This window comes from Crinia signifera, chromosome 7 (genome assembly GCF_055691185.1).
Source record: "Crinia signifera chromosome 7, ASM5569118v1, whole genome shotgun sequence".
NCBI lineage: Eukaryota > Metazoa > Chordata > Amphibia > Anura > Myobatrachidae > Crinia > Crinia signifera.
Window position 1 is genome coordinate 140,783,878 of NC_139223.1, and position 14,640 is coordinate 140,798,517.

Consider the following 14,640-nt stretch of genomic DNA (forward strand, 5'->3'; position numbering starts at 1 on the left):
TTTATCACTTTTGAAGCTTAGAGAATCTGGCCCTATATCTGTAGATTGAAGGGCCTCTTCAAAGTATAACAAAAATGTATTTTCATGTTATAAAGAAAAAAATATATTCAAATTAAAAGGGATATTTAATGAGCCTTTAAATACATGCATTTTATCCCATTTCATCCCTTTTTTACAATGGCATGGCTTTGCTGCACAGGGTCCTGGGATCATTCGCTCAAATGCTGGGAGGTATGCATATGTAAGGGAACATGGTTTCTCTGTAAGGTTGTTGCAGTAACTGGCATACTTGTAATGCCCCTTTCAGACCGCACTTTAAAAACGGTATATTGCCGTTTTTTTACCGTTTTAAAACGGTAATGTGTGCGGTCTGAAAGGTGCAGGACCACTTAACCGGTTAAAAAAAAACGTTTTTTCTAACCGGTTAAAATGCAGGGTCCTACCCGTTTCAGAACCGGTATTTTAGGCTCAAAATCGGTTCTGAAACGGTATTTAGGACCCAGCCAATGAGCTGGGTCCTAAATTCAGCACAGTGAATACTTAATGAGCGCTCATTAAGTATTCACAGCACTGGAGCCCCCCCCCGCGCGTGTCGACACCCCCGCTCGCGTGTCGACGCCCCCGCGCGCGTCGACGCCCCCGCGCGCGTCGACGCCCCCGCGTGTCGACGCCCCCCCCCCGTGTCGACTTACCCCGTGCCGGTATCTCCGTTGTGGTTCCCGGCACTGCAGCTCAGTATGCTCGGAAAGCACTTATGAAAAAAGTGTCTTTCAGAAAATGGCTGCCCCCATACGAAAGACAGTTTTTTTAAACTGGGTTTCCTATGGGGCAGCCATTTTCTGGAAGACACTTTTTTCATAAGTGCTTTCCGAGCATACTGAGCTGCAGTCCACAACGGAGGTACCGGCACGGGGTAAGTCGACAGGGTGGGGGGGGGCGCCGACACGCGGGGGGGCGTCGACATGCGCGGGGGCGTCGACATGCGCTCGGTCGACACGCGCGAGGGGGGGGGAGCTGCACGGAGGGGAGGGCTGAAGGCTGCACTGGCTTTGACCCTGTATTTGGAAAGTTTCCAAAAACGGGTCTGCCAGTGTCAAAAAATCGGCACTTAAACGGTAATATACCGTTTAAGTGCTGCGGTGTGAAAGGGGTTTTATCTGGCAGACCCGTTTTTGGAAACGTTTCCAAATACAGGGTCAAAGCCAGTTATGCGGTCTGAAAGCGGCATAAGTCACCTCCCCCCCCCCCCCATACTGCTGGGAACATGCCCAGTGATCTGATAGCTGCTGGACATGCCTCCAGTTCCTCTCTCTTGTGATAGACACTGTGTGGATGCCCCCCCCCCCCCCCAAGAACTGTAAATGAACACCCCTGCTCAGATGGGAAAATTTAAAGTCGTAACGTTTGCGATGGTTGGGGGGAGGTTGGAGGTTCTCTCTCATCAAGCGATGAACAGATGCTATAAACATAGCATCTATAAATATAGCATCTATTCATCGCTTGATGAGAGAGAACCTCCAACCTCCCCCCAACCATCGCAAACATTACGACTTTAATTTTCCCATCTGAGCAGGGGTGTTCATTTACATTCCCCTGCAGTTCTTGGAGGGGGCACCCACAAAGTAATCAAGGGATTACAGGTGCAGCAGATGTAAAATGTGTAGTGAGATTAAGATTTGGGTTGAGTGTGCCCAAACTGAAATTGAAATTGCAGTGTAAGATTTAAGATGTCTGCTCTGTATTTGTTGGGTGCGTGCAAAAGCGGGCAGGAATACCCAGCATATACATTTTTTGCTCCCCTGGCATTGCAATATGTTTTGTTTCAGATGAAAAGGGGAAAATTTACTAAGATGGGAGTTCTATTTCACATGGGATGTTGCTATGGGCAACCAATTAGAATGTGCAGTACTTATTTATTTAGCACCTTCTAGAAAATAATAGCAGAATATGGTTGGTTGCTCCCATCTTAGTAAATTTCCCCCAAAGAGTTCTATTAAAGATGGGTTATTGCCCATAGCAACCAATCAGATTATATCTATTATCTTCTAGAAGGTGATAAATAACTAAGAAGTAGAATCTGATTGGTTGCTATGGCCATCTTCAATAGAACACCCAACTCAGTAAATGTACCCACAAATTACTTTTTTGTTAAAGAAGTAGGCCCAGTGTCAGCTATTGGGGCAAAGCTCTGAACATCTAAACTTTCTGGAGCTTGGAAACATTTCCGTTGTTACTTAGCTAACACAGGAAATAACTTTCATATGTTCTGCACTCAACCTTTGGTAAATTGCAGCAGGGATGATAAAACCATGCATGAATTACAGTTAGATCTCTTATTGGATGAGGTTTGTCAAATCACTTGCCAAAAATAATAATAATAATAATAATAATAATAATAATAATAATAATAATAATAAAAAAATATTTGATCAATAAAGACGATGTAGATTTGGCAGAGAAACTATTAGCCAACTTATTAAATGGCATACTATTATTAACTTTAAAGAGAATGGTGGCAAAGAAAGGAGAGCCAGAATCAACCAATTCTGCAATGCCCAAGGAGACATTGCAGGCGGATACCCCCCTAAGTGCAAATGCAACCATAAAACTGTTATACGCAACACATTCGGGTGATCATTCGTTAAGGTGGTACAGCCAACTACCAGTCAACTAAGGAAGCGCACGTTAACTAAGCACTTGCACTCGGACTGGTGACCTGCCATTCTTTCCGGCCACACTCTCATCGCTTAATTACCAACAACAAAACCAGGGGGGAGGGTGGGAAGACTGTAAATAGAGAGTGTTTGCTCAAAGCAGCAAGTCCTTAAATAAAATCCAGCACAAAATTCTCCTTGCCGCAATATAGGCAAGCTAAGTCACATGATGTCCCTGCCGCATCATAGGCAGGTTAAGTCATGTGATGCCAGCTCCCATCTTAGTGGTTTAAATTTCCTAATTTCTTATAGAAATCATTCAGTTTCTTTTCTGCTTGAAGTGTAAGGGGCCAACAAACTTGATAAATAGACCCAATAGGGCTGGATAAAGAGGTGGGCAACAGGGGTGGGCATCACAGGGCAACCCCATATTTGGGGCCCCTACACGCTGCTGTTTAAAGGGGAGTATTTCCCCTCCAGCGTCTCAGCTGTTCATTAACAGCGGCTACTGAGGAGATATTCTATCTACAGTGTCAGCCAAGGAGCAGCAACTGTGGCGGCTGGTGCTCCAGCGCACTGTCCTTACTGCCTCATATTAGGTGAGGCTGAATAAAGACTTGTGTCCATCTAGTTCAACCTAATGTGTGGTGCACATTGGGGGGGGAGGGGTACTCATTCAGAATTTTATTTCTTGTGGGCCCCGCATCTTCTTGCTATTAGGACACAAACAGCCTTAAACAGGACCTGGGCCCCTTGCGATTTTACTGTAAGCAAAATCGCAAAATCCAGCTCATTTTCAAATATTCACAAACAGTACAAAGATTATATATATATATATATATATATATATATATATATATATATATATATATATATATATATATATATATATATATATAGAGAGAATAGTGGGTTTGCAGGATGGCACTCCACAGTTATTGGTACATGCCGGTGCCAGGTCTGTATTGAAGAAATGCAGTACATTTACCCCCCCCCGTAGAAGGATGAAGACCAGCACTCAGGCGTAATTCAGGTGAAGAAATTGAAGTTTATTCCATGTGCAAGTGTCCCTGGGGACAGCCAATGTTGCTTTCACTTGCACATGGAATAAACTTCAATTTCTTCACCTGAATTACGCCTGAGTGCTGGTCTTCATCCTTCTACGGGGGGGTAAGTGTACTATATATATATATAAATATATATATATATTTATAAATATATATATATATATACTGCTAGAATAAATGGCTGCGTCACTCCAGGGGACTTTGTAAAGAATCTTTAGTGCAATAAAGTATCCACAGTAATCATAATCACAGGTTACATGCCATACAGACTGTATGGCATGTAACCTGTGATTATTGTGGATACTTTATTGCACTAAAGATTCTTTACAAAGTCCCCTGGAGTGACGCAGCCATTTATTCTAGCAGTGTGTGTATCTTCCTGAAGGCACCCGGGGCAAGTTACATTTTGTGAGGTGGAGTGCCGAATCTCTACAGAACTATATATACAGTATATATATATATATATCTCAAATCTTTGTGAAAAGTAAAATACTTTTTAATAAAGAAAACATACTGTAGATGTGACTAGTGTACACTTAGGTCCATTCAATCAAATCATTTTCTATTAAACAATTGTAATGACTACTCACATCACATCCGCACAGGTACAAATACCATATATTATTATATACTGTATTTAAATGTATTAACATTTTAAAAAAAAATGTAATATGTAAAATAAATAAAACAGGTTTTTACACCAGATTTACCCCAAATGTATGGAACCAAAGGTATCAAACTAGCACATGCAACAGTGCAGAGACTGACGGGAGAAGTGGTAAGTTAACTCTTTCCGATTCAAACCACTGTTGACGGAGAAGCTAAGTAACACTAAGCTGCCTTGTTTTTCATAAGTAATACTATTAGCTTCAATCGGCCTGGTGATAGTACGTCATACTTACCTACTCTCCTGGAGACTCACAAATTTTCTGGTGGTCAGCCACACCCCAAAAGAGTGGGTGCTCCTCCAAGTGAAGTGGGGAGGAAAGCCAGATAATTCTGCAAATTTGTGGGATATGTTGTCATGGAGGGGTGCGGTATGACGGTCTGACAATCAAGATCCCGCCCGTCAGTATCCTGACATCAGAATCCCTACTGCCCGTGCTCCAACAGGGGAGCAAGCGCAGAGAAGCCCCTTGCGGGCTCGCTGCGCTCGCCGCAATGCGGGCTTGATGGCTATCTTCGCTCGCTACAGGTTCTATTCTCCCTCTATGGGGGTCATGTAATAGGGAGCACAAGAGAAAATAGCCCCTGTCAGTCGAGATCCCGACTGTCAGGCATTTAAACAGTCGGAATTCCGATGTATGAGTACTGACCGTCAGAATCACAACTGTCGGGCAGTACTCATACATCGGTCATGGAGATGGGGCCCAACTCCACCCCCATGATCCCAAGTTGCTTCTCACCGGTTTTCTCCTGGAGAGGATCAACAACATGTTGCCAAGTATGTAGGTTTTGGGGTGTAAATAAGGTCTGTTTAATCTTAATTAATTTTAAAAAAATGGTAGTTTTTGCAGAATTATGGCAAGTTTATGGTTCATTCCCCTTTACAAATATATAAAGTATCGCAGAGTAACATAAAGAATTTTGGTGCCCATAGTCTATATTGATGTGATATTGGTATATCTTAAGATGGTATTAGCCACAGTAGTCTACCAACATCTTTGGCTTCCTCTTTATCAACGTATACTTGAACCTACACAGTAGGGATGCAGTCAATGTCCCGGTGGTCAGGATACCGGTGTTCAGTATATCAATGCAAGCATCCTGACTGCCTTCAGAAGACCATTTATGGAACCAGAAAACATCAAGATGCGAGGGAGGGGGGTTTATATATAGGCAACGGGGAGTGGGGGTTAGGATTAGGAACGATCAGGTAAGGGTTAGGGTAGTAGTGGAAGGGTAAGTATACTTATCTGGCCTGTGTTGATATTCGGACCATCCGTATGTATCCCACACAGTATAGTGCCTGATCATGTGCAGTATAGAATTGAAATGACCTTGCCTATTGCAGAAGTATGCGGTGATATTTAATGACACTTCTTCTGGCTATATCGTGAGGGTCATAAATAGTCCACTAGTAAATGTTCCTTTACATCAGGTTAATGCAAGCGCATTTCACTTTATCCTGCTGTTGGGGGAATATGGTCACTAGGTTGACCCTATTTAGGACGCCATGCATTAGGTCGACCGCTGAAGGTTGACAGGGCTGAAATACAGTAAGTTGACATGACTATGGTCAACAAGGTTGGAAGGTCGACACAAGCATTAGGTCGACAATAGCAAGGTTGACCATCAAGAGGTCAACCTGAATTTTTCACGTTTTTCTTTTCTTTTTTTCTTTTTGTGAAAACAGGCGGTATTTCATGCCCTACCATCCACTAAGGTGTGGTGGGAGAATAAAATTGTGTGCTGAGCGCAGCAAGGCACCTTGCCCGATGTATGGCGAGCGCAGCAAATCATGAGCGAGGACGCTCTGCACTTTGACGGCGTCCACATTCAGGACAAGACATCCATGAAAAACTCATGTTGACCTTTAGATGTCAACCTTGCCATTGTCGACCTAAACCCTGTTGCCCTTCAGTGGTCATTGAGTCGACCATAAATTGGGTCGACTCAATGACCCATACCCCTCTTGGGACATTAAATATTTTTAACTTCAACAATCACAAAACGGAATAAACCTTCTTCCTACTGGGTCTTGCAGTACAACAATGCATTATGATTTAATGAATGCAGTACTTTGAATTGTGTGGCCTCGAGGTGACAATACTGTTACACAACATTAGTCAGTTGGACTAAGAGGTTAATGGATGTCCTTACTCAATAGCCTGTGAAAATCGTGCTGTGTATATATATTTATATATGTGTATGTAATCTATGTAGGAACAAGTCAATGCTATCTCCAGATTAATAAATACATACTACAGTATAACAATAAAAGCCTCTAAGAGTCTTGCATGCACCAATGCTTTGTGAAATCGAATAAAAACATGTAGGAAATGGAATATATCCTATTTTACAAGTGATTACCAGACTGGGAAAGCAGAATATATGGACATGCTTCATCCATCACTCCCTGACATTGCTGCGCAACTTCCTGAAGAGGCTTGGACGTAGAGAGAAAGTGGGGAACAGCAGTGTGGTGACACAGGGTGTGTGTGCCTGCGTGTGTGTGTGTGAGGGGGGGGGGGGGGGGCATTTATTAATACTGGTACACAGGTAAGTGTGCAAAAATGTTCCTGTAACTTACTGTATAACAACAAAATAGGTACCTTATCTGCCATACGGTGCCATGATTCACTGCAGGGCTACACAAATGCAATTCACAACAAATTGCATTTTTGAGCCTCTGGTCTACCATATTAATTGGGAAGGGTATTGATACAGGAGGCTGAGCTACCTTCTTGGAGTCTGAAGTGTTCTGCGGAATTTGTGAATCTGTCGGACAACCTGGGAGATTAGGAGAGTACAGTATGGGCAAACCCCATCTAGAAAAGATTTATGCTGTAACGGTATACTGTACTGTTGGTTTAGCATACATCACAGCATCTAGAATCTCACCTCTTGGTCACACGTGTTTGCCTGGATGAATCTGCGTGTGATTTGGGCATATTAAAGGTGTCTCATAATTAGTCCTGATTTTCCCATCAGCAATATTGTCCTTTATGGTTCAGTACTCTGTTTGAGGTCTATTTACTACACCTTGGAGAGTGCCAAAGTGAAGAGAAATAAAGTACCAAACTGTGGGGCAGATGTATTAACTCTGGTGAATAGATAGAGGGCCAGATGTACTAAGCCTTGAAAAGTGATAAACAACCAATCAACAATCTCCTAACTGTCATTTTTCAAACCCAGCATGTGACATGGCAGGCAGGTGCTGATTGGCTGGCTGTTTATCGCTCTCCACTTTATTACTTTTTAAGCTTAGTACATCTCGCCCAAAGTAGAGCTAAAGAAGAAGGAGATAACGCACCAGCCCATCAGCTGTTTGAAAAATGACAGTTAGCAGTTGATTGGCTGGTGCATTATCACCTTCCACTTTATCTCTTACCCAGACTTAATACATCTGCCACAATGCCTTGGACCATCAAACTGAATTCACTGTAATGTACTGAATTGCAATATAAGTTGACCCTGATGTATAGATTTATTGTTTACCCCAATGTGCAGTATATGGAATGTTTTTTTTAATCAATTTAAAGTGCATCTGAGCAGTGAGAATTAAAATTTCAATATTTAAAAGACAATGGTTGACAACTGGATGCAATTCTGGACACTTTACTACCGCTTTTTATTAAAATTTGAAAACAAAGGTGTCAATTAACTTTTCCCATAAACTAATAACCTAGAATTGGGTTAATCTGTCCTGGCATTCAAGCTAGAACTCTGATTCTGTTCTCAGGAGGTAAAGACCCCCTACAACTTTCGGTTTGCAAATAGAGGGGATAGTGCTTTTTTTAAATATTATAATATAACGTGGAATTATTTTGTGAAGTTCTTGAAGTACAGGAGATAACCATAACTGCTATCATATACATAACTAGTAAAGCCACATTAAACACTGGGTGAAATTTAACAGAAGTGGTGTCGGCAGACGCTATAAATACGTTTAAAATAAGGTTGGATAAACATTTATTGGTTAAAAACATCAATGGGTATGAATAAGTAACAATCTGTCTTTAAAAAATCAGAACATACTATACAACAAGGGGTTAGCTACTATAAACATAGGTTGAACTAGATGGATGCAGGTCTTTATTCAGCCTCACCTACTATGTAACTATGTAAGATTCAGAAAGTGAGAGATTTGGGAAGAAATCTCTGTTTTTTTTTAAAGCTGCAATCATTCACACTGCAAAATCAAACTGGTTTTGCAGTGTAAATGATTGCCGCTTTAAAAACAGGAGATTTCTTACCAAATCTCTCACTTTCTGATTCTCTCATCCTATTAAATTTCCCCCCAAATGTCAGCATATATGGTGCACGTGCACACTATTAAATCTTTTTTTAATGGAGATATGTCCCAGGAATGAGCTGTGTCCTGACCTGCGGTAATGTTTAAACCACAAAACTGTGCAGACACTACATAATCAATACGTCTACTGCCCACAAACTGATGCTGATTATAACATACGCTTCCTAAACCTAGCGGACCCAAAGACAAGTGCGGGGCTAAAGGGGGCAATGGATGCTTGCAATCCCTTTTCTGGGTCAGAAAGGTATGTTACATCGGTAGAATAAAATAATAAATGTCATGGCCTTACCACTGCTAGCACTGCGGACTGCACTTTGAGAGGTGCTGGAACCTGACCCCTAGACTATTCCAGAACAGGAAAAGTTGGTTGCCATGTAAAAGTCATTGTTCACCCGTTTTTATATCAATTGTTAGAATAAATTAATGCAGTATTTATTTATTATTTTATTTTCTGTGTATATTGTGGGGTCTGATTGTGATTTATGGACCTCTTTCTACAAAAGCAAAGGGGGTTTCATGTACACATTTGAGCTCTATGATATGTTCATCCTATTCTGAGTCACTTGGAACGTGGCTGGATCTGACTTTCTGTGATACGCTGGACCGGACAGGCTCCATTTATCAATATATGTCATTCTGGAGCTTGTAGTGTCCAGTCGGGGGTGGGGGGTGCATTGCCGGGGGTGTCCCATCCGGTGGGGCTGCTCTGACACCTGTCATCATGAAGAGGAGAAGGGGGGAGAATAAAACCTCCCTGTATGGTCCAGGGGTGTAGTAAGAACCGTAACGGTCCGTACCACACGAGGAGGCTGTAATCTCTCATTCCCCATATCCCTTGTGAGCATAGGCGAATCTAGGGGGTGGTCCGGGGGTGCACAGGACCACCCATTAGCCCATTTTGTAGCTGAGGGCTGGAGCTTTCCAACGAGCCCAGTCCCGTGTCTCTAGCCCCCTGGGAACCGGAAATACTGCCAGGCAAAGCTGGAACGTTTTCCCTATAGGATAACATGGGACCCGCTAATTCTGCCCCCCACCCAGTTCCAACGGCTGCCAGTTCCCTCTTCGGCATCACTGAAGCTCGAGGTTGATCTCAGTCAAACCCTAATCGCTGGGCCTTCAATCTGATACCAGGCTAGATCCATATGGGTTAATTGGTTCCAGGGATATTGAGGTTAAACCGTTTTTTTTTTTTTTCCATTTCTTAAATGTAATTTCATGACTGTTTATGTTCTTTGAGGGCAGATTTCTCTGGAACCAAACAGCCCAGTTTCACAGGACCAAAATCATTCAAAGCCAACTCAAAAGTTCTTCAATATGATACTGGTCTCATGTAAATGGGTCAGTTGGTTTCAAAGATATAGCTGGTTGGTTAAAGGGGGGTAGGGAGAGGGGAGTGGTTTTCTCTCCCCCTCACACCAGAAAATGCAGGGAATAGGCTGGTGTATAAGGGGTCAGCCTGGGAATGTCCCTGCATAATCCTGGGACTATATTCCCGGGTAAATTCCTGCATTTTCTGTTGTGAAAGGGGTATTATTTCAAATAGCCGTGACCTGCAGTGCTCTGAATACAGCCAGGCAGCCCCCTGCTCAATGACTATCACACCTGCAGCTTCTGCTCCAATTCTTCTCCCCACTTTCACCTCAGCCCACCCCCCCTTTAATCATGTTGTGCCGGCATCCAGCGTGCTCCCCCGACGTCACACACAACAACAGCGCGCACAATATTTCAAATGTCCACTCGGCTTGAGGGGACACCAGGAGGAGAGTGGGATCGTGCTCTGTGCTGCGCTCTGCTCCTCTCCCCATAGAAGCAGCTGCACTGCTCTCCATCTCTCCCTGCAGCAGCAGCATAGGCTTATATAAAAATTTACAGTAAGTGGCACTTTTGGAGGCATTGCTTAAGGGACGCTACAAGTGGCGGTATGTGGGGGAATTACGCATAATGTGCGGCTTAATGTGTAAGGGGCATTACGGTGTGCAGCATCAGGTGTAAGGGGCATTATGTGTGCAGCATCATGTGTAAGGGGCATTGTGTGCAGCATCATATGTAAGCGGCATTATGTGTGCAGCATCATGTGTAATGGGTACTATGGTGCGTGGCATCATGTGTAATGGGTACTATGGTGTGCGGCATCATGTGTAATGGGTACTATGGTGTGCAGCATCATGTGTAATGGGTACTATGGTGTGCAGCATCATGTGTAATGGGTACTATGGTGTGCGGCATCATGTGTAATGGGTACTATGGTGTGCGGCATCATGTGTAATGGGTACTATGGTGTGCGGCATCATGTGTAATGGGTACTATGGTGTGCGGCATCATGTGTAATGGGTACTATGGTGTGCGGCATCATGTGTAATGGGTACTATGGTGTGCGGCATCATGTGTAATGGGTACTATGGTGCCATCAAGCAAGAACCCCCTAGCAATGAGCACGTAGGTAAGCAGCACTTATGTGGCAAATATGTAATGGGCATTACGGTTTGTTATATAGTATGTAATGGGCATCATGATGTGTGGCACAATGTGTAATGGGCATTATGGTGTGTGGCCTTATGTGTAATTGGCATTACGGCGTGTGCCTTTATGTGTAATGGGTATTACGGAGTTTGCTCAAATGTGTAATGGGCATTAATGTGTATGGTCTAAAGTGTAATACCACACCCCTTTTTGTGATGCCACGCCTCCTTCCCATGAGGCCATGCCCCATTTTTGCCACGCGGCTGCGCCGCGCAAAGGTCCCCCTTCTGATATGTCTAGATCTGGGACCACCCATTACCATAATTCTAGATTCGCCTATGCTTGTGAGTGGTATCACAGGGACACCCACCGGACGGGACACCCCTGGAACGGACACTACAAGCTCCGGGATGCAGAGTTTGATGTCCGGTTCGGCGTTCCAGGGTCTTGTCCGAGTCCGGTTTTTACTTAGTCCCTGTGAAATCTGGGTGGCGACCATGCCATCGCATAGAGCTGGTGTAGGGATGGCCACCGACTATCGATGATCCCAAAACATAGATGGTTGGGACCTAGTGCTCGATGTTTTGGGCATCGATAGTGGATGAGCTAATAGTTTTATGCCATCGACGGATGGCTTCCGATGGTAAAAGTTGTGGGCGCATGCGCACTGCGTGCGCAGTGTCATTGCGTCCAGCGGCATCACTGTGTGCGGCCCGCCCCGCCGGAAGGTGCATGCATACGCAAAAGAAACTTAAACTGGATTGATGGTTAAAGCTTCTTCTGCGCATGTGCGCAGATCCTGGCCGAGCAGGCTGCCCGCAGCGAACCTTCCCATTGCTCTGCGCATGCGTGGCGAAGCAATGGAAGGAACCTTTGATGGTGTGAGATAGAATGGTTTATAGCCATTGATGGTTCCTGCTCTAGAAGCCATCGATGGCAACCATCGATGGGGGATGTGCCGATGGCCATCCCTAAGCTGGTGTCTATATGGGAGTGTCAGGGGTATATAGCTTGAGACCCGTGTTATTCCATGGTGTACATATGGAGAAGGTAAGCCTCTGTCAGACGAAATGCTTCCGAAACTGATTATGGGGTTGCGACTGTGTTTGGGAAAAAAACCATAGCGGCTTCCGGCTTAAATGCGAGCTGCACAAATCATTGCATTGGTCAAACATATTACCATAAGTTAGTAAATCGGGCTTCTGCTGCATCACACCAATACGGCCACTTTGCATCCAGATCAGAATCAGCACCTGACTCTGCAATGGTCCCCAGGTTTTTTTTAGCAGCGTTTAATCTGACTCCCAATTTTGTGAGTACCATCATTTCCGAGCAGCGGTGTAGTGTGTTTTTTGTCCATTCGGCATGTGCCATCATGTAATACTTTCATCACTCGCACTGTTACATGGACCCAGACTAATACAGAGCGTACGGTATTTGTGAAGAACGGATGCAACATGAATATCAAAGTGAGAAAAGAGAAATGTCCCAAACTGTCTCAATGTCAGTATTATATAACCCATCATAAGTCTATCTGTATGAGTTTATATAACAGAATGTTAAATGTATTACATGTACACCAATATACATTGTATTTTCTATACAGCATGGCATGGTCTTGCAATTTGTATTGTCACTGTAAGAGTATGCTATGACTTTGAAGTCCAATGAACACAATTACCTTGTCCTTATAACAATAAAAGTCTTATTCAATAATAGTAAGTCATATAAGCCACCCAGGTGAGTACAACAAATGGTGCTTCAGAACTCCTGCATTCCTGTCACCTCTAGCATTGTACACCTACAATGATCTGACACTTACTATACACCAGGCTTAGGCTAGAGCTGTTGTGGAACTACAAGTCCCAGCACATCCTGCCAGTCTGTGGCTCAGGACTTGCTGTCTACGACTTACCTTAGCCTCCTAAAGGGCAATAGATTTACAAGTGTGCAAACAGTCAAATACTATATATAAGAAGAATACACCACTGAGTAGTCACTTACCTTTAACAAGAGAATGGGCATGGGGGACCAGGACTGTATGCACCATACAGAATGTATTAGCACATAGGACACTGCAGGATAATTGCTGGAATGTGGAGACGGAGCATCCTCTGAAAGTCAGGAAAGTGGCTGGCTCTTCTCAAGGAAGAATCCAGCAGATTTGGAAGTGCAGGGGTTAATGGGACCCGATCTGCATTGCTTTCCCGTATCCGATTCTGGAGTGAAGTATAATCCACTTTGGGAGAAGGATGGATGCCGAGAGATGCAGATGCCCAGACTCCGAGAACATCACACACTGCTCACGCTCAGTGTAACACTGAAAGACTCAGCTTCCAGTCCCAATCCTCACCAACAGCAAGACACTCCTCCCAGCTATGATGCCATCTGTCTCCTACTGAAGTGTCGGGGAAATATGCAGTATAATGAATGCACACATCCCTCTGTTACGCTCAGTACAAGTTATTCTAAGTGTACTGAAGTCACACTGCACGCACACACACTGACAGGTACATTACACTGATGCTATGGCTACCTGAGAGCATCTGGGCATGTTTTCCCTCTGTGTAGTGTCAGATGGATGCAATTATGTGTAATAGTTCTTAATCTATAGAAGTATGTGCTATATGTAGTGCACCTACGTTTTGTGTTCTCTGACTGTGTTGCTCTCAGTGTTGGCTACTATGCCGTGCACAGAAGCTGCACTATCTCACTTCTGTATGCTAAATATAACATCTCATTTACCAACGGCGAGAGATGCTCATGCCTGCTGTACATCTTTATTTGTCTATTCCTCTGACAAGTACATGACAAGCTGCAGTGCAAGGGAAAACCGTTTGTGATATGAGGCGGGACACTCTAGCATCCGCCACCCTACATCGCCGTGACGGATCCCTCACACAGCGCTGCTGTTAGAAGCCCATAGGCTTTTGCTGGCGATTCCCTCCGAAGCGCTGACACTGTGGAGGGGTGTTAGAGCATACAGAAATGTGGTAAAACCCCCAATAATGGGGTTATTACCGCACTTTTGGTTTAGAGCATCACGCCCATGGTTTGTTAACGGTATCATATAGTAGCCCTTATTCTGGTTCACTCGCAAAGGCAAATTCCTTCTTAGATGGACAAAACCATGTACGCTGCAGGGGGTGGGGGGGCATATGTAACTTGTGCAGAGAGAGTTAGATTTGGGTGAATTATTTTGTTTCTGTGCAGGGAAAATACTGACTGCTTTATTTTTACACTGCAATATAGATCTCACTTTGAAGTAAAACTCCACCCAAATCTAACTCTCTCTCTGCACAAGTTACATCTGCCCCACCTGCAGTGGTGCACATAGTTTTGTCCATTTGAGAAGGAATTTGCCTTTGCCAGTGAAACAGAATTAGGGCCAGTGTGTAACCAGCTGAGGGGAAGATTTATTCATCCTGGTGAAGTGATCAAGTTATAGACTGGGTTTGAAAAATGACAGTTAGGAGGTGAC

At 43.8% G+C, this 14,640-nt stretch overlaps 1 protein-coding gene across 1 annotated transcript in view; it reads right to left on the reverse strand.

The window, feature by feature from the left end:
• The window catches only part of THSD7B (thrombospondin type 1 domain containing 7B), a 443,716-nt gene extending 430,168 nt beyond the window's left edge, over positions 1 to 13,548 (reverse strand). Inside the window, exon 1 of the mRNA XM_083153878.1 lies at positions 13,164 to 13,548. Coding sequence (XP_083010004.1) covers positions 13,164 to 13,184 — 21 coding nt within the window. The 5' untranslated portion in view covers positions 13,185 to 13,548. The remainder of the gene's footprint in view (positions 1 to 13,163) is intronic.
• Between the last annotated feature and the right edge of the window lie 1,092 nt (positions 13,549 to 14,640).